Source organism: Salmo trutta, chromosome 40 (assembly GCF_901001165.1).
Source record: "Salmo trutta chromosome 40, fSalTru1.1, whole genome shotgun sequence".
NCBI lineage: Eukaryota > Metazoa > Chordata > Actinopteri > Salmoniformes > Salmonidae > Salmo > Salmo trutta.
In genome coordinates, this window is record NC_042996.1 from 20,469,128 (window position 1) to 20,496,981 (window position 27,854).

At 41.1% G+C, this 27,854-nt stretch overlaps 1 protein-coding gene across 2 annotated transcripts; it reads right to left on the reverse strand.

Annotated features, from left to right (window-relative positions):
• Nucleotides 1-375: 375 nt before the first annotated feature.
• LOC115180060 (myoD family inhibitor domain-containing protein) lies at nucleotides 376-27,801 on the reverse strand. 2 transcript variants are annotated; one of them, XM_029741956.1, is made up of 5 exons: nucleotides 27,391-27,801; nucleotides 26,959-27,063; nucleotides 24,985-25,113; nucleotides 7,703-8,008; nucleotides 376-3,022 (listed from the first exon to the last, which is right to left on the reverse strand). In XM_029741956.1, the coding sequence occupies exons 2-5, from the start codon at nucleotides 27,050-27,052 to the stop codon at nucleotides 2,769-2,771; spliced, it is 783 nt and encodes a 260-aa protein (XP_029597816.1). In that variant the 5' UTR covers nucleotides 27,053-27,063; nucleotides 27,391-27,801; the 3' UTR covers nucleotides 376-2,768. The 2 variants fall into 2 exon arrangements, with proteins under 2 accessions (XP_029597816.1, XP_029597815.1); XM_029741955.1 differs by having other exon boundaries at nucleotides 26,959-27,121; nucleotides 27,391-27,797.
• Between the last annotated feature and the right edge of the window lie 53 nt (nucleotides 27,802-27,854).

Below are 27,854 nucleotides of genomic sequence, written 5' to 3' on the forward strand. Positions count from 1 at the left end.
TTGGCCATGCGGTCAGCTCTAGGAAGAGTCTTGGTGGTTCCAAACTTCAATTTAATAATGGAGGCCAACGTAGTCTTGGGGACCTTCAATGCTGCAGAATATTTTTGGTACCCTTCCCCAGATCTGTGCCTCGACACAATCCTGTCTTGGAGCTCTACGAACAAAGTCTGAATACTTTCCAAATGCACTGTATGTGCTTTAGCCATGTGTTCATCCTGTTAATCTCATGCCAAGGCTAGGTACGGCATGACAAGGAGTGACAAAACAGTTGGCTAAAGTGCCAACAGATCTGCTTCCATGCCAGGAAAGTGTTACACAATGGCTCAAAAGCAAATCTGAAGACAAGTAATAAAAGTTCATTTACAACATTCATACTTATTTTTAAATGTTTTATTATTTCAGACATGATTCTGAATTAATGTATAACAACCTACAAAGTGTGTTGTATGCTAAATGCAGTGAAAAGAGGTCTTCTAGAAGATAGAAACGGTGAAGACGGTACAGTATATCACATACACATCAACTCATGGACAGAATATAAAAACATACTAGTTTTAGAAAAAGATAAATACATGTAAATACTATGTCTTCACATTATCTATAGTGTTGTTCCTGTTAATAGGCCTGCATATCCAGAGAAAGACTGTTAGTTCATCATACGAATGTTAAGAGGTCTGCGGCTTAGTTTCATACAGAGCGCGACGGAACGCTATCTGCTGCGGAGGTGTCCTTCCAACTCCTTTAAACATAATAACAATCCACCATTAGAGAAGCAAGCCTAAGATTTGACAGCACATTATCTTTGATGGTGTGAAGAGAAGGAACATTACCATTTAGAATAGCAACACACTAATGAGTCCCCGTGTTAAGTATCACTAAAACAAGATCAAAGCAAATCTTTTCTTCGAGACCGAGAAAATGATTCACCACAAACTCAACTTGATACACAGAATTAAGAAGAGAAAAAAAAATCTGCTGAAAAAAAGTTGTGCATTAGTTTAGGATTCTCTTCTCCTCCGAATCTGACAGTCAAGAATATTTCCTTATTGTGTTGCGAGTCATTCACTTGTAATCCAAAAGCCGCTTATGGCAAATAGGGTCAGCCATGTTATAATTCCTTATCACTTTCTGTTCCTAAAGAGTGCAGTTGAACAAGTAATACTGGAGGCAGTATCCAAAATACATGCTAAATAACGTCACAGAAGTAACAGTCGTACCGCACAGTATGTAATCAAAGTGAGTGTAAGACTGAGCAAATAATTGATCGTCAACAATATAAAAACATTGTTTCCTACAATAAGAAAATGTGCAATTCACCAGTCGGACAAATTTCTTATCCCTTGTATATTCCAGGAAGCCAGTATTTCCAATGTATATCCAGTATATTCACGGCTTGAAAGATTGACAGGTGAAAACCATGGTGAGAGTCTTCAGGATAGACTAAAACCATTATTTCCAACAATATGGCTTTAACATTGCGTAAGGGCACACGCTACAGTATAACTCAAATGTTCATTAAATCATTAGTTATATCAGGCCAACAATCAGGAACAATCTGACAAGAATAATACCACTCATATCTGGAGTGAACTGCTGACAGTAGGCCTAAATCAAAATCTCCTCTGATCTAATAACAGCAATGGCAGCATACTCCAAAGCCTGACAACCCAGATGTCCTTTAACTCCATGTTAACCCTGTAGTTAACCCTGCCTGTGATCCATCAATTCTTCTCAAAGAGATTTGTTGACACAGTTAGATATTTTGCTATTAGACTACGTAGCATAAATAGTATCGTAACATCTGTCAAAAGACACTGGGATGGGACAACTAACAAGCAATAGATTTTAGTTCTAGGTTTCCGAGATTAGCATTGGTTATACATAATGGAGTTTAATTTGTGCAGTTTTGTAAGTAACTCAAGCACACTTGAATCCGAAAGACAACTAAAATGTGTCCTACAAAGCACGTACATTATTTACATACAGAACAAAAAGTGATTAAATACATTGTTAACAGAAAAGGTATACACTAATCTACCTGATTTAGTGCTGATCTTCAAACTTTCTTTACATGAAGCTTTTCAGTATGTATCGTTTTGCAAACTACAGTAGATATGGACTAGAACTACGGCTGTTCTGATCGGTTGACGCAGATTGTTCATGAATGTGTGTCATGAAGGTGTATTAATATGAGTAGGAAAAACACATCCCAGAAACATCAACGTTATTACAGTGTCATACAGTACTGACTAAACACACTAAAAGGCTGCTAAATATCAAGGTAAAATATATGTATTCCTTTGATTTTGCGTCAGGAATTGACAGTTTGGTAGTGAAAAAACACTTAAGGCAAAGATGTCAGTCGGATAGGATTCCTGAAATGATAGAGATGATCTTTCAATCCAATAAGGCATCTAAAGTAATTCTTTTTAAAGAGCTGATTAACATATTTGTCAACAGAAAACACACTTTGGTCAATTAAAATAACATTTTTATACTTGTGGTACATAACAAAAGCATTTCTAAACTATTTTTGGCCCCCGCTTGGGCATGTTGGCAGAGAGGCCCAGTGTAGATTAATAGATCTCTCTGTGTGGGCTTATAGCGAAGGCACGCACTTGTACACACGCACATATGCTAACACACACCGCACCCACCATTAACGCACACACACTTTCCCTCTCTCCCTCCCTTTGCTGGAGTGTAAAGTACAGGTAACAGTAGCACTACGGCCATCATTCCCAATCCCATCCCCATCATGGTCCTTCCTATGTGGGGAAGCAGATGCCGCAGCACTCCATGCAGATCTCCAGGCAGTCGGAGGACTCGCAGCAGGCATCCATGATGCCACAGTCCATGTCGTCGCAGGGGCAATTGCAGTCGTCTCCCATGTCCTCAGCGCAGCAGCAGCAGCAGCAGACCTCCGAGGTGCAGGTGCCACAGCTAGCCTGGGCCACCACCATGTTGCACAGGGTCAGGAATTCACAGAACAGACAGGCCAGGATGCAGTGGACACAGCAGTCTGGGTCCAACACACACCATGTCCACAGAGACGGGTGGAGGATGAAGGATGGATGAAAAAAACACCGAAAACCACACGAAGCATGATCAAATACAAAGAAAACAAGCAGAAAACAAGAACTAAAGCCTATTAAAAGCCAGTGGGAAAAATCTGATTAAAACCCCTGCCTGGAACAGAGCAAGTTAATCCCTGGTCCTTTGTAATCAGAAGCCTTGAGCAGGGCTCAGGCAGTTATACAGTCACAAATCAGACTGGCCAATTACTCAGACACGTACAGTATGATAATGTCCTAACAGTAAATAGGGCAAGATAACAGACTATCACTATTAACTGACAAAATAATGTGCAAAACAGACAAAACCACAGAATGAAATGGAACAACAGTAGTATAGTCAATAGTAGAATATTGTCTCTGGATGAAACTGTGTCCATGACTGGGTGTGTGTATTGTGTGGGCATGAACACACATATATATAATATATATATATATATATATATATATATATATATATATATATATATATATATATATATGTGTGTGTGTGTGTGTGTGTGTGTGTGTGTGTGTGTGTGTGTGTGTGTGTGTGTGTGTGTGTGTGTGTGTGTGTGTGTGTGTGTGTGTGCATGTGCATTCAGGTGCATAAGAGAGAGTATTAACTGAATAGATGGTGCAGACTAAGCAGGGAGGAGGAAGGAGAGACAAATGGAATCAGGGAAAATTCCAAAAGGGACTGAATTCCACTTCTGAGTTTTGATTAGCAGCTTTCTAAATAATTGGGGCATTATCATGCAAATGCAGACATGATTACGTAAAGCTGATTAGCAAAGTCCGAATTCTTCTCCCTGGCAAATTGTTGTGCCAATGCTGCCGTTTTCCTCATCACTGATTAACATTCAACCTCTTCTTCGACCTTTTACGTGGCTGGGGAGCACAACGCCAAATCACTGTTGTCTTCCAATAAAAGGATGGAGAACCCTCCTCTCTGCTTCACCAATGAGACAGCTGTCGTTTTATTTTATGGAATTTATTATTCCGTTTTTTGTTCAGCTTTTTGTTCAGAATGTAAGTGATGTCATGCACTAACGTCCGTTACATGAAAATCAGGTGGTACACAGTAAAAAATACAAAAATACACGGACGGACAACAGATTTAGACAAAACAATAAGTAAAGAACATGTAGAATTAAAATAATCAAAGCACATGCAAGCATTTTAAACAATGTTAGTTGAAATGAATAAACATCTTTGTACTAAGTCCTGTGTACTACGTCACAGATCTCCTCTGCCGTGCTGTTTTCTGTACCATGCAAGGAGCTGAGAAGGCTGTCCCTACCACCGCGTCCGGCAAGAACATGCACCTCTACCCACACTGTAGTCAAAGCCCAGCAGAGCTTTGGAGCTGCAAGATATGGATATGGATGCAGAAAAATGCCAGTACAAACAGAGTGCCTTTTCAGAACTTTCATCAGACCATCTCAGCCTGTCAGAAAGACAGGGCTCCTTTCTGACTTGGTTTGAGGAAGAGAACGAAGGAGAAGGAAAAGAGGAGAGGATGGGACGGGCTGAGGAATGCTGAATGCTCATGTTTGAGCAATCAAAGTAGTTTTTTCCCCTTCCTCACACAGGCAGGCCGCAAAGCTTGACCAGTAGCGCTGTATCGGATACAAACCAGATAGAATGCCAACATGAAACGATACAATTGTGTTCCCAAAGATGTTTGAACGCAGATAAACCATAGGCAAAACTACAACGGAGACACTTTCGAAGAAACGCTTCATTTGTCAGCATTTGAAACGATGACATTAAGTTATTGAAAAAAAACATGAATTCATGATACTGTGCCTATACATATTGTGCACCGTATTCTAGAACTGAAAGCGCTTGTGTACTACTAGAGAAAGTGGAATGAGCAGAACTTTGCCAATGTCAAATGATGAATCCTCAAAGCCTCTCAAACCTTGAAAGACGCCTTGCAATAATTAAGCTAGTACCAGAACAGTACACTGTTCTGATACATTATACATTTACATTTGGTGATACTAAATACTGTACATAGCATCAAGCAGTTAGCTATTCACTTGGATGTATAATTCAACGGCAGCGATTAGTGAAAGCGTACAGAAGTTGGCTGGGTCATGTACACAAGAACGCCAGACATCTCTCCTACCACAAAAGAAAAATACGGCGCAAATTGACACCGCCTCAGTGAGAGATCGTTCATGTTTAATGTCAGGACACGGCGAAGATGCCCAGATTCTGGAGGGCCAAAAACAGCGGCGAGCGCATGAGAGGAAATTGTTTGAGACATCTGGAGAAAAAAAAAAACTCCAAAGGCTCACATCAAAAAGAGGAGCAGCATGACATAAAACAAGCTGGAATGGGTGCACACCATCGAGCCAAACGAAAACATTCAAATGAAGAGAGACTGTTGGGTGGAGGGCCAGGACACTGCCTAGCTGCCTGCCAAGCACAGGGAGGGAGAGAGAGCGATTGAGAGGAGAGGCCCACCCCATGCAGTAGCCTTTAGAGTGCAAGTCCATAACGCATGAATGAGGGTCAAACTTGTGGATACGGGGAATATACACACAAACCAAGGTGTGACGACAGAGCAAAGAAAGCAAAAGACAGCATTCCAAATCAGTCACCACAAAGGTCTTAAAAAGTATTGAATGGGACTTAAGGAGCTCAAATCATAATTGATTATACAACAAATAAAAACCACAGAAAGGCCCCAACCGACCCCCAGCCTGACTAAAAGACGAGCGGTAAACAACTCTTCAGTCAGTAGCGTATACAGAACTTAGCACAGCTTTATTTCAGTGCTAGAGAACATGTGCCAAGAATCCCCTGAGCTAGGTTCTCTTCCAGAAGAGCTGTTTAGTAGCTCATTTCACAGGCAAACAGATTATGGTAATCCGTGTAAACATTAAAACACAACAGCTTGCTGTTTTCCACCGGGAGATAAATACTTGAGTGTGAACATATTGACTAAGAAAACACAAGTCGAAAAATAAGCAACACAAAAGCTGTAATGAGACAGACTTATTGAACTGTTGCTGCTATTTCTCTTTGCCAATTAAGACGTGGAAGAAAAACATGACACAGGTGGAATACATCATTGGTGAATATTTAACTTGTATCATATCTTATATTTATAGGGAACTCTATCACTTGTTAGTCTTAGCCCTACCATTAATATGCTGCATATTTCAAATAGCTTAACCTTGGTGATGACAATCTCAAATTTCCCAATCCATATAAAAACACAGAGCGAGCTCCAAAAGTCTTTTGTTTTGGCTCTGCACTCCAGCATTTTGGATTTGAAATGATACAATGAGGTTGAAGTGCAGACTGTTAGCTTTAATTTGAGGGTATCATTCAGGACTACCCATAATCATGGTAGCATTCACATTAATGAAGATGTGTTTAGAAACATATTCTACTCTCATTTACAATAAAAGTGACTCCAAAATGGCAATACATTATTTAACATTAATTTCTATTGGGCACAAAATAATCTGAAAACACAACCAAAAGAAACAGCAAATGCATCCAACAAGTGTGTAGGAGTCACAAGCTTGATGTAATCATTGTGAGCTATGAATATAGGACCAAATAATACACTTTTGACTACTTTAACACACAAGTGAATTTTTTCCCAATACTTTTGGTCCACTAAAATGGGGGGGACTACGTACAAGACGTGCTGTAATTTCTCAACCGTTCACCCGATATGGACGAAAATACCCCAAAATTAAAGCTGGTAGTCTGCACTTCAACCTCAGTCATTGTATCATTTCAAATCCAAAGTGCTGGAGTACAGAGCTAACATAAAAAAAATGTGTCACTGTCCCAATACTTTTGGAACTCACTGTGTCACACATTTCACACTTCCTATCATCCCATCTTATTTTTACTCCCTCTTCCTCTATAAGACAAAGTAAAAGACAAAGCGAGCGGAGTCAGAGACGAGGCGATGATAAGCAGGGAGCAGCAGGCAGGTTAGATAATGGATAGCAGACAGCTGTTACGAGATAAAAAAGAGGATGTGCGTGTGTGTGACTCCCAGACAGACAGAGCCACTGTTAATGAGGAGCCACAGTGGGGCTGGAGACTGGAGGACAGACATGGGCCCATGCAGAGGGAGGGAGGTTTGAAAGGAGGGATGACACTTCGCAGGCAACCTGGGCGGCTCAGCCTCATTAGCGGGTCACACCTTACTGACCATTAGTCATTCAGAACACCAATCACCTTCATTACACACACCTCCGCACAACACCAGAGAAAATGATGGTTCCCCCTGAATTGTAAAATCCATCCTTTCGATTGTTGTTGAGGAAAATAAAGCCATTGGAAGTAGGCCTTGGCCAAATGAAAGTGTACTTTCATCATTAAAATAAGACAACCGACAGAATCTGTCCATTTTTGACTATCTATTCTGTCCCCTCCACAAATGGCATGTTAATGGTGGAAGACCTGCACTAAAGGTGTTGATGAAGTGCTAGGGGAAAGTCAAGCAAAGCAGATGAAGGATATGTGTGTTCATTGTGTGATTATTAGTGTGTGAGTGACTCGAATGACCTTAAGTTGGAGCACAGTACTTACCTACTGGTGAGAGTGTGTGTTCTATATAAGACAGTATGTGTGTGTACAGCCGGCGCCCAGTACTTATAACTCACCCTCTGGTAACGTCCCAGGCTTGTTGGATCCGGTGGAGCTTCCCTTACTCCGTCTGCTGCTGTCGCTGTTGACCGACAGGCTGGAACGAAGCTGGCTCTGCATCTTCTGGGAGATGCCGGGCGATGGGTGCTGCTTCCTGTGCTGCTCCGCCCCACAGGAACATTGCCGGCGGATTCCATTGCCGTTACTCAGGCCGGTGGAGGATTGGTGGTCATTTTGACTCCTGGCAGAAGCAGCATCTTCTCCTCCCTCGTCGGGCTCTCTCTGCGCAGAGGCGGTTGGCTGGGGCAGCGGCTGAGGTTGAGCTGGATGGGAAAAGTTATTTTTTTTAAATGTCACACTCCTCTCTTTTCAGTTACAGAGCACTTACTGTGCTTTCAGCATGTTTGACTGAAAACATGGCATTTATTCTCTACTCAGGTTTTATAGAGAAGGATGTTTAGAAGGTTCAAGGTACTGCATGTCTTTGTTATGTTGGGTGCTCATGACAAGTACCAAATAAGTCACTTAAGATTACTTTTTTGTAACCCTCAAGATTTCTCATTTTGATCTTTTCATACCATCAGAACAGATATGGGAATCCCGAGGCTAAACCTTCAACAACTGCCCTTTTTTTGTACTGCCATCATGGAGCCTTAACAAATAAAAGAGCACAGAAGAGGATGCAACCTTCACCACAGCCAAATGATCACACAGTACAGTATCCCTGTACAGTGAGTGAACAAGCGTTTTCTTGGAGAAGCACCCAGGTGAGAGAGAGAGAGAGAGAGAGAGAGAGAGAGACTGATCATGCATTCCTGCCTCTGCTACAGTAGAGTAGTGATTTCCCTTCCCCATTCTCAAAGCTCTGGCTCTTCACACTCTTACAGTCGCTCCACGTGTGACAGGTAGCAGCCAGCCATGAAGAGTCAACCCCCGAACAAATGAATGTCGGGCATCTGATAAAATAAAGGGAGCGTTGACATTTCCAGTGGAAGAGACTCCTGCACCTTCAGCTCTACAGGGAGCTAGCTCCTGCATTACCTTCTATCTGCATCACAAAGGAGAGACAAGTAGCAGCATGGTGACTTATTGATCTCCGTTGAATTATTCAGCTCTTTAGAGTTTCTCCCCCTTTCTTTTTCACAAACTCTGCATTTTAGGGTGCGAGTGCTGTACAAGCGGCGGCCCATACGGCAATACAACACTCACAGGGGAACTTTGTTGGCGACAGCCACACGATGTAGTGTTGATTTGCAGAGTGCTACTACTGTACCTGAACTTCTCCAAGTCAAAGTGGATGCACCAAACAACGATCTGAAAATGCCCATTCTTTCGATACCTGTCTGCTCACCAACTAGAGCAAAGTGATAACAAGAGAAAGGAAAATCGAGATCTTGCCAACCTTTTTTTTTTTTTTTTTTTTACAACACTCTCAGCACCCAGCGAGACCTCTCTGACGAGAATGTAGATGCAAAACAATGCAATTAAAAACAGACACTGCTTTGTCTCCTCGTACAGTGGTCCGCATGCTGCCTCTATAAACAAATAGACTTTTGGGATCAGGTTTCAATGCAATTTGAATTAGACAACTGGTTAGCACAAAGGAGAATTCATTATGCTCTGATTTAAACCCAGGTTGATGAATTTGACAGCTTTTTACGTGACATTGTTAGTAAACTACGGTGGCTAAAAAGGAGATTCAACAATTTCTTGTTGTTTTCTTTCACCATATCCACATGTAACATCAACTTTGTTCTTCTATAGTGAACATCAACAATCTATTCTGTACTAAGGCACATTTTGTAACAGTGGAATTCAGAATCGGCAACAAACACACCATAATATAAACTAGTACAAAAGTTATCTTAAGCTTGCCTCCCGAGTGACGCAGCGGTCTAAGGCACTGCATCGCGTCACTAGAGCCTCGGGTTCGATCCCAGGCTGTGTCACAGCAGGCCGTGACCGGGAGACCCATGAGGTGGCGCACAATTGGCCCATCGTTGTCCGCCTTAGGGGAGGGTTCGGGCCGGCCGGGATTTCCTTGTCTCATCGTGCTCTGGAAACTCCTTGTGGTGGGCCGGGCGCCTGCAAGCTGACTTCGGTTGTCAGTTGGACGGCATTTTGTGCGGCTGGCTTCTGGGTTCAGCGAGCAGTGTGTCAAGAAGCAGTGCGGCGTATGGCTCTCGACCTTCGCCTCTCCGGAGTCCGTAGGGGAGTTGCAGCAATGAGACAAGACAAACTACCAATTGGATAACACGAAATTGGGGAGAAAAAGGGGTAAATGTAAAAAATGATATATAATAAGCTCAATACCCTTTACTGACATAGCCTACTGGGTAGGTACAAACACAGTATGTAGGCAGGACTATGTGACGCCACACTCTGGCCTAAAAGATGACACTTGCCTATGAAATAAATTATCCATAGCAGCTTGTATAATAAAGCAGTCTCTTTTCTCATACAGGGGTCATGGAGGCATCCACAAACGACCAACGCACAGTCTGTCTATTCTCTGCCTCAGCCAGCATAATTACCTTTCCCTTTGGAGAAAGTCAAGCTTTCAATTTACAAAGTATAAATAGTTATTAGGAAACCAGCAGATAAAAAAGCAGCGGTTTGGGTTTCCGACACACTAGAAAGCCTAGAAAGTGGTTCAAGTGCGAGTCTAGGAAGACACATTTCCAGGGACAGGTTCCCAGTGTCTCTGGCAGACATGTTTATTTTTATCCAGAGAAGGCAATGGGAGACAAAGATGAATTAACAGGAACAGGGTAATATTCAGTATCATTGATCACCTTAATGATGATCCTGCCAAAGATGATGGCATGATGAACCATGTAACCACACTGAACCAAGCTAGCTAGTAGAACGTATAATATACTGTAGAACTCCTTCTGGTAATAATAGAGAAATAGAACTAGCAGCAATAGACAATAACAGTAAAACATCAACTTGGATAACAACTGTATACTCTATAGATCGGGTATACAATATAAATGCCTATGTAATATAAATGCAATGCAAAGTCAATGTTCCTATCCAGACAAGGAAACATACCCCCATACAAATAAAAAATACATCCTCCCAGAAGTTTAAATAATCATAAGCGATTAAAATTGAACAGTTGAGTGGTTTACCACAAAAACTTGTTCGGAGCTGGTGGACGTACACAACCTGACAGATGGCATTAAAAAAACATGTTTAGGAGAGGAAGAAAAAACACACTTCAAATTGGACTTCTAACCACCCTATTTCTAACACAACAACTGTTGAGAGTGTACATCTGTAGCTGAATAATACATGGAGTATTCCTCTACACAGGCTGTCAAACATATCAGAGGGAACTGGGGGTGAGTGGTTCTTGACTGTCTAAGCAGCATCCCAATTTGGTCCCTTATATCTGACAGGCTCAAATATCTCGGGAGCATTTTTTTAAAAGGCCAGTGTTTGATGGATTCATGAAGAACACACAAATATAATTGCCATTTGTCACCAAGTCTTCAGCAAGTAGTACCCCACGCCATGGGGACAGCAGCGCCGGTGCGCCTAGAGCGCACTACGGTCTGTGTGCGGGATCGCTCTGTATGTAAAACTGTGTATAAACACCTACTTTTTTTTGTGTGTGCCAGAAAATAGGTCCTATAGGAAGAATTCAAAATTGCACCCAAAAGACACGAGTATATCACACTGACCCACCAGGAAGACACAGGAATATGAACATCAACTCAAATGTGCTGTATAAACAATAATATAACTAAGAGGTCAAAACAGGGCAGCTTGGAAATTGTAATTTGCACATTACTACACTGTAAATCATAGGTAAGGCATGAGCTGGATTAAAAACTAGAACGCTGTGCTTCTATGGCTCAATCCTTTTTAATATTAACGGGAGAGAGAGAGAGAGAGTTCTGTTTGCAGAGACCTATTAGGATGCCTATCATAAGGAACATACAGTTAGTTATTCAAATGTCACATGTCAGCAGGCTAAACAGATCCATCCAGCCCCATCTCCTAATAGCTAGCCAGATACAGCATGCTTGTCAAATGCACTGTGGAATACTCACAGGAAAAAAAAAAAAAAGACAAATATGACAAACAAGATGTAAACTAATCCAACAGGAGCATCTCTTTCAAAAACACTGAAAGACACTTCAAATGGTAATTCTTCAAGTAACTTGTTTGTTTATCTTTGCACTCATTACATATGTACATATTATAAACATGTTTCCTATACATGTTCCGACCTTATACCTGGTTGATCGAAATGCTAATTTGGGAATGTGCCAATGACCTAGCAGCGGTCTCATCATCCCCTAAACAGCCCGGGGTGGCGTTTCCCCTCCTAACAAACACCCCTGTAATGTCTGGCTGGCTGGGTTGCTCAATCCAAAGGGATATATTTTCTCATTAGAAATGATACGTCTCCCATTCCCATAGTTATAGACGCAAAACCAGGGGAATTATATGTAGAGAAGGGGGGGAAAAAATAGCACCATGAATGTTATTACAAAGGCTCTGATTTAAAATTTTCCTTCGGCATATCAAAGCTCATTTACAGTTTGACCTTCCAACTCTGTGACAAGGACTTTATTGTGTCAGAGGACAGGTTGTTGGAAGCGACATGCAATGTCAGAATCATCATGAATTGTCCTTTCAACTACTACTCAACACAACCCAGGCTGTGATCATTGTACATGTGAGTATCAGGCGTAAAAATTGCATTTTAATTGCATTCAAATTGATTAAATAGAAAATCTAGCGTGAAAATGTTGATGAGTGTTAGTGTGCTGTAGCTCAGAATAGCTTGGATAAGCTAGTCCAACTAGCCTAGTCTAACTAATTAATGGAGACAGACTAGCATTCATCTAAAAGCAGGAAGACATTCAACACATGCAGCGTAACAGGAACATGTATCATGCTTCAACAGAATAAAACGTGACAATCTCAGGATGACTCCGTGGTGGTTGTCGTGGTAAAGATCACTCCTATACTAAAAAGGTAACCGTCCAACTGATCACACACAGCTCTATTCATCTTAGCCTAGTGACGACGGGTCATCTGTGCCCGTTGAGGGAACTAAATGACCTTCTCTGATAGGATACTCTATCAGCAGGATGTGACATGTTATGCGACAGAAGTGTTTTAACTCCATTAGCCCTCCTACCCTCTATTCTGATGGTATTTTATAATATAGCATCTAATTCCTGGGGAAACATCCATATCTGCAGTAATGTCTTATTTTCTTGCTGTTTTGAATGAGGAAAGTTACTACTACTCAGCTGGTTCTCACTGTGGCACACTTAATTCTCTGTGACAAATTATCATTCAAATTTGGGTCTTCAAATGTAACCTGCTGTAGTGATCTGACACTTGAGTGTTTTAATATTCTGAGCCATCCTCTCTCTCCCTTGTTTGCAGTCTCTTTCCTTCCCTCTTTTAGACTGCCTCTCTCTCACCCTCTTGATAACAATGACAAGGAAAGCAGGGCGTCTGGGATTTACTCATTTCCAATTTGGTCATTTCGCCACTGATTGAGGGGGGGGGGGGAAATAACCCCTTCGGACCTTGTTCTGCTTAATTACATTTTACAGTGGAGAAGGCCACTTGAAAGACAAGAGCTTGATTCGACGACCTGAACCTTTCAGGCGCTCTTGGGGGAGGTGGAGGCTATCATCAATTATCCTTCGATTTCAAAATGGAACATTTGGTGAGATTAATATGTCTGACTGCTATCTAAATCATTAAAAACACCCATTGAGATGCCGTTTTCTCTTAAATGAATCACAAAGAGGAAAATCATTCACATTGTGCAAACGCCAAAAGCTCACAGGCGTTGAAGTTCTTCTCTTTCCCCCTCTTGTGTTGTGTGGAATTTGGTGTGCTGCTAATTTGAGTGGTGCTAATGTAGCATAACAGAACAGATCAAGGACATCCACCACAGCCTTAAAATCTGAGCACTGTTGAATTACACTTTTCTCCCTCCTTTTCATCTAAGATAAAAAAAGAAACCTGTGCTGTGATTCTGTCTTAAGCTTTATAAAATCAACATTTTTCCCCAATCTGTTTCCATCTGAGAGCAAGAGAGGAACATAGTAAAATCAAATGTAAACATGTCTTCACAAGTTTGTGAAAATTCACATATAGCACAGATTTATACTTTACACAGGCATCTACCACATTTTCTAGAAAGATCAATTATGACGTGACTCAGAGCAGGCCTAGGGGAGCTGCCAGACTCCATACTCAGAGTGCTCCACCCTCTCTCCGACGACTCAAAACCAAAATTAAGCAACAGCGAAGTGGAGTGAAGGGGGGGATGAGGAGATTATTTTCAGTTTCAGTTACATTGATGACTCACAGATTCCACAAATGTCTAAATCTGTATGCTGATGTTAGCTACAAATTCCACAGGAAACAGACTTGTTTGAAATTCAAACGGGGCACAATGCATCTGGAGGGAGGGCATTACTGTACTAACAGCACCTGAGAGGAGGACAGATGCATTCCAAATCAACACACAGTAAAAACAACAAATGACAAAAGAAACTAGGCAAAACTGAGCTGTCCATAAAGGCCAACTAGTATAGGGTCTGTATGGGGCAGTCAGTCTATAAAAAATATCTATAGACATGGTTCCTTTATTTGCTCAGTATCAATCTGAGCATTAACCACAGCTAATGGGACAGCTGTGGGTCAATGGTCTTTGTCTTCAGAGGTGCCAATCAGGGCTTTAAGCTGTGTGATCAGACTAGGGTACAGAGGTGCTAGTCTGACTCTGAGTGGGTTTTTAACGGAGACGGACGTATTGATTTCAGCTCTAGCCAGGGAGCGCCGTCTGCACTGTGTCTGAATGGAGCCAGCCCAGCCGGGTCCCCAGTCACAGTCCAGTGATCAGAGCCCTGGCAGAATGACCTACCAGAGAGGTGGTGAACCTGCAAACACCGTGGGGGCAACATCACTAGAGATCTCTGTAATAGAAAAGGGTTTTAACCTTAATGTTGGAGCCAAAACCCTGTTAGAAGCAAAGTAATCCCCCCTGCACCGCTCTCATTTGAAGTGGGACCCTGTGTGTGTGTGTGTGTGTGAGTGAGTGAGTGAGTGAGTGAGTGAGTGAGTGAGTGAGCGAGCGAGTGAGCGAGCCTTCCTTCTCTTTTCTCCAAGGCACTACCTCTGTGCTGTGTTGTGAAGTTGGTTTGGGAACCAACAGAGTGGAGCTGCACTAGGGCATTGCTGTTGAGGGAATGCAGCAGAGCCTTTGCAGTAGAGTTGATATAGCGGAGCTCTGTGCACACCTGCTCCGACTGCTCCAAGAAGACAGGTAAACTAGGGAATGAGATCTAGGCCTGTGTGTTTTACTATTATTACAAAACTGACAATTTGAATGTGTTTGAGTATTCAAATCCTCCCTCCAACACTGCAAAACAATATTTTGTTCTCCATAGTCTGTTTCTTTCGTTCTCCATAGCCAATAACCTTGTTTGTTTGCATTATGGCGGTGAGAAGATATCCACACATTAGAAATACTTGTGTATACGATTTCAGAACATAGATGGAGGTGTACATACAGTGCATTCAGAAAGTATTCGGACCCCCTTGACTTTTCCCACATTTTGTTACATTACAGCCTTATTCTATAATGGATTAAATAAAAATCCTCAGCAATCTACACACAATACCCCATAATGACATAGTGAAAACAAGTTAGTAGGAATTTTTGAAAATGTATTACAAATAAAAATCTGAAACACCTTATTTACATAAGTATTCAGACCCTTTGCTATGAAACTCGAAATTGAGCTCAGGTGCATCCTGTTTACATTTAAATGTGTCTACAACTTGTTTGGAGTCTACCTGTGGTGAATTCAATTGATTGGACATGATTTGGAAAGGCACACACCTGTCTATATAAGGTCCCACAGTTGACAGTGCATGTCAGAGCAAAAACCAAGCCATGAGGTCGAAGGAATTGTCCGTAGAGCTCCGAGACAGGATTGTGTCAAGGCACAGATCAGGGAACGGTACCAAAACATTTCTGCAGCATTGAAGGTCCCCAAGAACACAGTGGCCTCCATCATTCTTTAATGGAAGAAGTTTGGAATCACCAAGACTCTTCCTAGAGCTGGCAGCCCGGCCAAACTGAGCAATCAGGGGAGAAGGGCCTTGGCCAGGGAGGTGACTAAGAACCCGATGGTCACTGACAGAGCTCTACAGTTCCTCTGTGGCGATTGGAGAACCTTCCAGAAGAACAACCATATCTGCAGCACTCTACCAATCAGGCCTTTATGGTAGAGTGACCAAATGGAAGCCTCTCCTCAGTAATAGACACATGACAGCAGCTTGGAGTTTGCCAAAAGGCACCTAAAGACTCTCAAGATTCTCTGGTCTGATGAAACCAAGATTGAACTCTTTGGCCTGAATGCCAAGCGTCACATCTGGAGGAAACCTGGCACCATCCCTATAGTGAAGCATGGTGGTGGCAGCATCATGCTGGGTGGATGTTTTGTCAGCGGTAAAAACTAGGAGACTAGTCAGGATCAAGGCAAAGATGAACGGAGCAAAGTACAGAGAGATCCTTGATGAAAACCTGCTCCTGAGCACTCAGGACCTCAAGATGTTCACCTTCCAACAGGACAACAACCCTAACCACACAGCCAAGACAAAACAGGAGTTTCTGAACGTCCTCGAGTGGCCCAGTCAGAGCCCGGACTTGAACCTGATCGAACATCTCTGGAGAGAACAGAAAATAGCTGTGCAGCAACGCTCCCCATCCAACCTGACAGAGCTTGAGAGGATCTGCAGAGAAGAATGGGAGAAACTCCCCAAATACAGGTGTGCCAAGCTTGTAGCGTTATACCCAAGAAGACTCAAGGCTGTAATCGCTGTCAAAGTGCGTCAACAAAGTACTGAGTAAAGGGTCTGAATACTTATGTAAATATGATATTTTTTTTATTTGTAATAAATTAGCAACAATTTCTAAAAACTTGTTTTTGCTGTCATTATGGGGTATTGTATGTAGATTGATGAGGGGGAAAAACGAATCAATTTTAGAACAAAGCTGTAACCTATCAAAATGTGGAAGTCAAGGGGTCTGAATACCTTCCGAAGGCACTGTATCTAATCATTATTTTCAATCTCTTTTTTTGTTTAAAACATCCACAATGAAAATGCTTCAACACTTCTGGAAATACTCATTTGAATGCTTAAAATGTTCCATATGAAATACATCTACAGCAAGACAATGAGGAAATAATTACAATGGCCATTTTAATCAACCTCTGTGCTACCATTTCACCCTATTTATACTGTTTTGATTCCATGACCCACTGGTAAGTAATCACTTGAAAATTACGCCTCTGTTTTTAATGCGCTCATGCTTTAGACACATTTTTTCAGTAGAGACAGGGGTCTGCTGGATTGCAATAAAGATTTAGCTCTTGGATAACAACAACCATGCTGTTCTTTTTGGAAGAAAGAATAGCACAAAAAAATAAATGACACATTTTTTGAATATAGTAATGTTTCTGAAGTTCACAGGATCTTACCCTGTTTACTAGGGTGCTACATTTTGCATGTGCGTCTAACTCATCTTTACACAACTCTATTAAAAACAATGACGATTCCTGGATATCTCACTATTCTGCATTCATTTCATAGATGCTATATTGAGGCATCAATAAGCAAGCTCTTCTGCAACAATTCATCAACATACATCTACCATTGGAAGTGTCAAATATGAACTACCTAAAGGTAATTTCTGCACCCGGGTAATAACCTTGAAGCTTCCAGAGTAAAAGCACAATCAGGGATTCACACAAAGGCCACACTAATGTATTTCTTTTCAAGGCGACAGCCATGTTATTTGACCTCACGACTTCACTTCAGAATTTCCCTCAAGATAAAAAAAAATAAAAATTATAATCAGTTCAGCAGCCAGGGTTCTTCTTTATCCACAGCGAGAGCACTTCAACTATTTGACAATCACAGTGAATAATGTGGCGATTAAACACCTAAAACTGGCGTTAGGTCATGGCAATTTATTTAAGGCCCGGGCCTGCAGAGCCAAAGCCCAGTCTGGAGGAGATATCACCTGAGTGTATTCCCCTAGGGGCCGAGCCACACAAGACCCTGCTAGCTGGCACATACTGGGGCCTTATAGGTGAAGGGCTCTAACAAAAGACAGTGATCTGAACATACATGCCCTTCACGCTTTGCATAATTAAGGTCAGAAATAACTTCAGCTAAATAACGCAAGTTTAACTGTTGAAGAGTAACTTAAAAAAAATATCTGAAACCAGTTGTTTTAGGTTAAGTTGTAGTGAAACACTTCAATTCTGGTCTTCATTTTAACAGTTTGCTGCAAAAGCAATATATTTGTCTTTTAGCAGTAAATCTAGCTCTTTTTACCCCAAGCGGATCAACTCTACTCTAGCTTGAGAAGGTTCCTCTATGTCATCTCAAGGGAGAGGTTCAGTATGAAATCCACTCCCTTCTAGATGTGCTGGGTGGTACCACCTCAAGGCTTACTATAAAAGCAGATGACAGCGTGCCTTATTTGGCAATGGTCTTGGTATGTGGAGTGTGCCAATATATTTAGCTAAATGCTTCCTTGACTACTGACGTTACACGAAATTCAAAAGGCAGTAAGGCACGTTTCCACATATGATCAAATTCAACATTTTTGCTTACTGTTTCACACATGCCTATGTGCTTTTATGAAGTTTGGGGTCACTTAGAAATGTCCTTGTTTTTGAAAGAAACGCAACTTTTTTGTCCATTAAAATAACATTAAATTGATCAGAAATAGAGTGTAGACAAGGTTAATGTTGTAAATGACTATTGTGGCTAGAAACAGCTGATTTTTTATCAAATCGAACCCAAAAATGCTGATGCTCTAGATACTCAACTAGTCAAAAGAAGGCCAGTTTTATTGCTTCTTTAATCAGAACAACAGTTTTCAGCTGTGCTAACAGAATTGCAAAAGGGTTTTCTAATGATCAATTAACCTTTTAAAATGATAAACTTGGATTAGCTAACACAACGTGCCATTGGAACACAGGAGTGATGCTTGCTGATAATGGGCCTCTGTACTCCTATGTAGATATTCCATTTTTTTTTCTTTATTAACCGTTACCAGCTACAATAGTCATTTACAACATTAGCAATGTCTACACTATTTCTGATCAATTTGATGTTATTTTAAAATTAAAATTAAATAATTTAAATTGGCTTTCAATCAAAACAAGGACATTTCTAAGTGACCCCAAACTTTTGAACGGTAGTGTAGGCTATGAGGATTATACGTTTATATTCATTGCTACATCCATTGTCAAAAGACAGATGACAATGGTGGTCATGCCAACTATTTTCCCAATCGCTATGACTGGCACAGTCTGCTAAAACAGTTGGCTCATACATAGTTCACTGGTTGTGAGTTCAAATCCCACAAGGGGCAGATATTTTTCCTGTGCCCATATACTTTTAATTCTGAAAAGTGAAACCATACCTGTAACAGGGGGGTCTCCCTGGTAGTAGTAGTTTTTTTTTTTTACAGTGCCCAAAACCAATTAGAGTTCATTTGACCATTGGAATTGATTTTTTTATTTTATTTAACCTTTATTTAACTAGGCACGTCGTTAAGAACAAATTAGCACTGAGATGCAGTGCCTTGGAACACTGCGCCACTCGTGAGCCCCCCCCAAAAAGAGCTACTGCATAAATACTGCAATGCGGGTTGGATTGAATTGATTCCCTGATTTTCATTTTGAAGGTGATGATTGCACTTTTCTTCCCAAAGCAAGAACGCAATAAATGCGAGTCCACCAGAGGTCGACCAATTATGACTTTTCAACGCCGATACAGATTATTGGAGGACCAAAAAAAGCCGATACCGATTAAATCGGCTGATATATATATATATATATATAAACATGTTACATTTTGTTTAAATAATGCAAAAACAAAGTGTTGGAGAAGATAGTAAAAGTGCAATATGTGCCATGTAAAAAAGCTAACATTTAAGTTCCTTGCTCAGAACATGAGAACATATGAAAGCTGGTGGTCCCTTTTAACATGAGTCTTCAATATTCCCAGGTAAGAAGTTTTAGGTTGTAGTTATTATAGGACAATTTCATATACCTTTGACTATTGGATGTTCTAATACGTAATTTAGTATTGCCAGTCTAATCTCACGAGTAATAGGCTTAAAGTCATAAACAGCTCAATGCTTAAAAGCATTGTGAAGAGCTGCTGGCAATCGCAGTAAAGTACTGTTTGAATGAATGCTTACAAGCTTGCTGCTGCCTACCACCGCTCAGTCAGACTGCTCTATCAAATCATATACTTAATTAGAATATAATAACACACCGAAATACGAGCCTTAGGTCATTAATATGGTCAAATCCGGAAACTATCATTTCGAAAACAAAAAACGTTTATTCTTTCAGTGAAATACGGAACCGTTCGTGTTTTATCTAACGGGTGGCATCCCTAAGTCTAAATATTGCTGTTACATTGCACAACCTTCAATGTTGCGTCATAATTCCGTAAAATTCTGGCAAATTAGTTCGCAACGAGCCAGGCGGCCCAAACTATTGCATATACCCTGACTGCGTGCAATGAACGCAAGAGAAGTGACACAATTTGCCTAGTTTGATATTGCCTGCTAACATGAATTTCTTTTAACTAAATATGCAGGTTTTTAAAAAAAATGTACTTCTGTGTATTGATTTTAAGAAAGGCATTGATGTTTATGGTCAGGTACATTCGTGCAACGATTGGGCTTTTTTTCACAAATGCGCTTTTGTTAAATCATCCCCCGTTTGGCGAAGTTGGCTGTCTTTGTTAGGAAGAAATAGTCTTCACACAGTTCGCAACGGGCCAGGCGGCCCAAACTGCTGCATATACCCTGACTCTGTTGCACAGAACGCAAGATAAGTGACACAATTTCCCTTGTTAAAAGAAATTCATGTTAGCAGGCAATATTAACTAAATACGCAGGTTTAAAAATATATACTTGTGTATTGATTTTAACAATGATGATGTTTATGGTTTACGGTTAGGTACACGTTGGTGCAACGACAGTGCTTTTTTCACGAATGCGCTTGTTATATCACCCGTTTGGCCAAGTAGCCTGTGATTCAATGATAAATTAACAGGCACCGCATCGATTATATGCAACGCAGGACAAGCTAGATAAACTAGTAATATCATCAACCATGTGTAGTTAACTAGTGATTATGTTAAGATTGATTGTTTTTTCTAAGATACGTTTAATGCTAGCTAGCACCTTACCTTGGCTCCTTGCTGCACTAGCATAGCAGGTAGTCAGCCTGCCACGCAGTCTCCTCGTGGTGTGCAATGTAATCGGCCATGATCGGTGTCCGATAATGCCGATTACCGATTGTTATGAAAACTTGAAATCGGCCATTCCGATTAAATCGGTCGACATCTAGAGTCCACATTTCAATTTTATTTGTGCCCCATGGGGGATTTGAACTTACACCACAGGTGGCAATAGATAAAGAACTCAGCGCCTTACCAATCTGGGACAACTATCCAGAGCCTAATATACTCGCAATGCACAGAATTGCATTATCAGAGTGCCAGTGGACTTCTGGTAAGTATGCTTTGTTGAGAAAGTGTTGGGAATAGGTACAACTAAGTTTACCCACCAGCAAAATGAATATTTATGAGCATCCCCCCACCCACAACTTCTCACCTGAATGCATCATTTCTGGGGGGGGAGGGGTTAGGCAAAGGCTGAAATTGGGGCTGAAGTTACCCTTTAAGACAGAAATAGACAAGTTCAAATAACAAGCACCAGCTTTTCTGTTTTGATTCAGGCTAATAAAAAACAACAGACCCAGACAGATCCCATGCAGCCTAGGGCACCCAACAAGTTGAAAATCGGACAGCGGGAGGAAAGAAAAAGGAATAAAGTGGCACTACGTGGTCAGTAAGATGATTTCCTGTTTCAGTAAGCGAGGGCTTCATTAAAGTCAAGCAGGCCCTCTATACACAGATTAGGTTTTAATCATTATTTGAAGTGACTAAAACATGTTCCTGTACCTTTCGCTCAAAAGGAGATTTGTCGTCTCCCTCACTTTCATATTCCCCAAACACAGTCTGTGGGGGGTGACTACAATTGCTACATTAAAACTGTTGGCACAGACTTCTTTATTTTTAGATGAAAGTGATGCATTTCACATGCAAGTAATGCAGTACACCATACAGTACACTACATAGCCTACACTTAGGGTTGGCACAATAACCTTGTAACCGAAAGTTACGGATGAAGAACTACATGAAAATAAATTAACAGTCATAACCCTTTAAAAAATATGTACATACACATATTTTTTTATTTGGGTGTGGAACGAACAGCTGACTGAAGACAGGACGGCCTACATTAGTGTGGCAATTTGACTGGTAAACTCATGTACACTCGCAATGGCTGCCTGGTATTGTGATGCAATAATTGTAATGGTAATGTAGAAAGTCCATAAAAATTATGTTAACAGACGTGGCTGATGCATTGGAACGTATTTTTGTCAGGAACGGAGAGGAGAAAATGTACTTCAATGTTTTTTAAAAACACTTATTTTTGCCATTCCGTTATTACGGTGACCGCGGTCATTTGGGTGGCCAATTACCATCATCCAAAATTCCATGACCATCAGAACACCTACTTACACCTGCTAGCTACAGTAGAGACCTTAGTTTGACAAGTTCTTGCTTAAAAATCCCTGTTCGAAGACTGCGCCGGTAAACAAACCAACGGCAAGTCATTAGCGAAAAGGCGCCCTGGAAAAGTTTAACAGCCTAGAAACAAATAGCTGCTGCTTCAGAATGTAAACAATCCTCTTACAGCTACATGGATGGAAGCAATCAGGTTGTTGTTGCTATTAGTGTTGCCTGACAACACACTCTCCCGATGGAGTTGGAAACACAATAAGTTTTTAGTGGAGTTCGAGTTGCTGCTTTTTCTGATTCTACTGCTGTACTATTCTGACCTGGAATGTGGATAATCAAGTTTGTTTCAAACAACAGTCAATCTTCAGGTAATGAGATTGCTTAAGTCTCTTGGCAGAAGGCAGTGTGATTTAAGTGTAAAATATTGCTTTGGCAAACTTGGCAGGTTAAATGACGAGCAGTAAGAGGCATTGTGAGTGGGTTAATAGTGACACCTCAAGACAAGAGATTGGTTGGCAGTGAATTGGCAGAACATTCTGGAAAGAACTGTGATAATAGAAACAACCTGTTCTGTTCTAACTCAGTGGGACTCAGAGTTGGAAATAGGTTGACATTCACTTTCCATTCAAAAACAAACGGTGAGAACTTCCCAATCAATTTAGTTGTTTCCCCTATTATTTCTGCTGAACAAAAGGGCACAACATTTACATTGCTTAACCCTTTACACTCGTGGGAATTGAAATGTTTTACAGAAGAAATATGAAAAGCATATGCATAACCATGGAAGCAGTTGAAAGGGAACAGTTTGGCGATAACGGGACAATTATTACACTAAAAGGTGAGGACACAGTTCACCTGACAAGACTGAATCCAACCATTACACTAGTGGTTTTATCTGCGTTTCACATTTACTGTACATTTTGCCGCATCTGTTGATAACGAAATCTGAAAATACTCAAGAGACATTCAGTAACATGATAAGACTATTCCTGGAAAACGTGAGCTAGGTGCATCATAAGACCAAAAAAATGACAGGAGTTTGGTTGATGACTAACTGGTGTTTCCACGTGGCCACACACCTCTCCAAAGTGTGCACAGTTCCTAAGTCATTTCAATGCACTTTAATAACGCAAAGAACAGTCTTTAACTCTTGTCGCGTGCGGTGCTCAACCTCAGAACGTCTGTCTGTCAAAACCCAAACAGCACTGTGAAGCTCAGAGCCAGAACTCTGACGTTATGTATAGCGTGTTACTGTACAGCCGCTACGTTCCAATTTAGATGCTTATTAGTTTCAACTTGTATACTGGTATGAGTGTAAAGGGTTAAGAAACAACCAAGTGTGTATCACCTTGACTGCAAAATAACCACAGATTCCTTTGTTGTTGCTATGGCACCTTCTTTCATTAGTAACTGGATATGTCAGGCGTGTTGCATATTTACATTTTAGTCACTTAGCACACGGTTACCCAAACTCAGTCCTGCCCCCCCGGGGCACGTTTTGGTTTTCCCCTAGCACTACACAGTTGATTCAAATAACCAACTCACCATCAAGCTGTGATAATTTGAATCAGATGTGTAGTGCTACGGCATAAACCAAAACGTGCACCTAGGGGGCCCCACCAGAGAGTTTGGGAAACCCTGATTTAGCAGCCTCTCTTATCCAGAGCGACTTACAGTTCGTGCATTCATCTTAAGATAGCTAGGTGGGACAACCACATATCACAGTACATTTCTCCTCAAAGTAGCTATCAGCAAAGTCAGTGCTAGTAAGGGAGATTTCTTATCTCACAAATAAAGGACAACTAAGCATGTTATCTGCTTCAACCTAAACATGGCTACAGTGCAAACACGCCATGTATAACACTATGATTGCCTTCTAAAAAGATTAAAGTGCACTGAAAGCTGAAACAAGTGGGCCTAGACAGTCAAAGCCAAACCACAACAGGATTTCCTCACTCACACTACAGCAAGCTGAAGGGTTAGAAGAGCAACCATGCCAACTATTGGTCATTATAGCAGAATGAGAGAACACGCATGTTACTTCCTCCCATGTGATTGTTATTTAATCCCACAAGACCATTGTATTAGACTTCAAAACTATCTTGCCATTTCTCTCTGAAACTTGGAGGGTAACTTTTCACAGGGACCATCTGTCAACGGGCATACAGCGTAGCCTAGTGGTTAGAGTGTTGGACTAGTAACCGAAAGGTTGCAAGTTCGAATCCCCGAGCTGACAAGGTACAAATCTGTTGTTCTGCCCCTGAACAAGGCAGTTAACCCACTGTTCCTAGGCTGTCATTGAAAATAAGAATTTGTTCTTAATTGACTTGCCTGGTTAAATAAATATGTTACTCTGCCACATGGCCTAGTGACAACAAGTGTTGATTGATGATGCCAGCTTATGACAAGTCTGAAGGTCCTGACAAAACATTGCTCAGGTATGATAGCTGAGCTTGGCTACTGCACAAGGCTATACATGTTTAGAGTGCTTCTGTCAATGTGTATAATACAATTTTTAGGTATTGTGTTTTATGTGGATCCCAGATGAGGATCTGGGCAAACATGTAACAGCAGGATTTCCCAAGGTGCCCCTCATTGTAACACTTACTTCGAACAGGGTCACAATAGGTCGTGTTGTCCCCCGTCACGTGACTTTGTACTTCAGTGGACGTGCCACTGGGACACGATGTTCCGGATGGGTTTGTAGTTTCAGATGATTCGTTACTGTCACAAGCATCTAGGTTCAAAGCACAGAACATAAGAAAATGAACAACTGTTTAGCAGAAAAAGAAGGTGGGAGAGAGAGACAGAGAGATTGTTAGCATGTACTCCCACTGAACAACTCAACTGGTCAAAATAAAGTTGCATTATGTACTTCTACTCAGAAACAGATGTAAACGGTGATGAGAAGGTCAACTTCGGTGGACGTAATACTAATATCAAGGACAGAAGGACAAGCCAAGTCAGGGTTGCCTTATTTTTGCCAGAGAAAACATTGTCCTTTGTTCGAAAGGTTACACAACAGAGTCGGGAGCAAGGCGGTTCAGGTAAAAGCCAACGCCAGATTTCTGGATCTCATTTTCTCTACTCTCGGGTGCGCACTACCTGCCAAAGTTGTTACAACCATAAAGACAGCCTTCATCTATATTGAAAAACGGACGTAGGCAAAAACCTGCTCCGATAACTATGCAAAAAGGTCAGACCCATCTCTCTGAGTGACGTTATTATTAGTACTATGTGATCCCTCATCAAATACTGTACATTAAATGATCATCTCCATTCCTGCTATGTTTAGCTAATTGGCTACAACATCAAAAACATCTACAATGTCTTTATGACATAAAAAAAAAGTGAGGACCAAGGCACTCTTCATGCAATTAAAAGGCCTTTATTTGTATAGCATGTTCAATGGAAACAAAGTTCAAAAATTCTCACGCGTTTCGGCTGCATGACCTTTGTCAGGGAGTCTTTATGACATAGTTGAAAAAACAAATTCCGTTCGCTTCAGACAATTCCTGTTTTTGAAAGTTTTTTTTGGGGGGGGGGGGTGTGTTATGTTTTGGTTGTAACCATAGCCCTTTCATGTTGTTTGGTTCTGGAAAAGAAGGTGACGAATGGCTCAGCACAACATGGCAAATGTTATTTTCCTTAGCCGGATGATGTATTTGTCGCAGGCCTGTAATGCTGCCGCTCTGTTTAGTAAGCAATGGCAGATAGATGAATGAGCCACAGTGGCTCTAGATAGATATGGCCCAATCTTAGCCAGAGGCAGGGGCTGATAGATGGCCAGTCTTTAGTCTTGGTGTGACTCCCTCCCTCTCAGATCGATGCACACTTACAGTAGCAGTGTGTGATGCATCGCTGTATTTAGTGATTACAGTTAGAAATACATTTGCCTATTCTCAAAACATCTACAGCCTCCTGAGAGAGGGGAAATCCAGTCTTAACTGAGAAAGGCTTTGAAGGTCCAGTGGAAATCCATTTGCCACCCGTCCCTGTGATTGCTTACTCTGTCCTACTTTGCTATTTTTGACAGTGCTGTAATGATGCTTGGTATAAATAGGATGGGTAACGGTTCACGGGCTGTTTGAAAGAAGAAAAAAGAAAAAACAGGGCCAAGCTTATTTTACATGTTATAATCTTACGGGCAACTAGAGAGTTAATTAAAAACTATAATTGGCTGTGGTTCCTGCTAATAGTCACCAAGGCGTTCCTTCAATCTTTATTGCGAAATAATGAAAACATTAACATGCCTAATGCTGGTGTATAGATACTGATGTCTGGTAAAACGACAGGAATATAATTTAGGGGAATGGGTTCATGTTGGTTGTTATTATTGTTCTGAGTGAGCTGATGGATTTTGACATGCAAGGAAAATAAGATCATGATTTCAATGATGACTAATCTTCCATCTTGACCAAGTTAGTATTGATGGAATATTCCCTCAATGGTAAATTGACACCAGTGTTCATTGAAAGTGAAAGAGATGTAGAGCACAAGTACAACACCTTCACAGAACAAGTAAAACAACAATTGCATAAGAGTCATGTTGTCAGCCTTTATAAGCAGTATATTGTCATACCGTGAGAGTTTGGGAGAAGAGGACTTGTCTCCTGTTGAAGGTTCTTCCCTGGCCCAGCAGGCCCTTCCGGAGGTAAGACAGTCTCCGTGGACATGAGACAGTCCTCTTGGAGAGATACACGACAGATAAAGATGAGCCTCCTTTTCCTCCTTAGCCCCTAACCCTGGGAATTTGAATGTAGATTTGAGTAACAAATTACCACTCAAGTTAACGACAATGCTGGTTCTCTCTCATAGAGAGCAGAGTATGAGTGACGTCAACCCACAATATGTCGTTAAAGTTAGTGGAATTTTCCCATTTTACTGCCTTACAGAAACGGCAAGGAAACCTACAACTAAGTCGTTTACATTTATAGATATGGTTATTTATTATCGAATAAATCACATAGGCCTGCACTGTAAACACATGCATAATACGTTTGTTGATAAGTACCTTACAAACATGACAACTCCCTGCCTCAAGTTTGACTTATTCCCATCCCTCCTCCATAGTGAAACGCCTTCTCGTTTGAAAATTCTGCACTAGTTGTAAATTCAAATATCTCAAAAGTTATCAATCCGTTTCCAATGATTCGCTTTATTCCGATTATCGCGCGGGAAAAGTTGTAATATTACTCCTAATGTCCTCGACGTTCTGCTGGTTCGCTTGATAAAAGTTTGGTCTAAAACATTTTCATCATATCCGGATTCTGAAAACCACTCGGCCAGCTGCAGAAATTACAGTAGAGAGCTCGTGTGCAGTGTCTGAAGGACCATGGGAAAATGTTGGAAAAATCTACTTTGACGTGTAAACAAACTATTGCCACTTGACTGTATCCTAAACAAAGTGTCCTCGAGGTACAACTGCTGCTTATTTGCTCTGAAGATTATTATCTGCTTGTCACCTATCATTATATT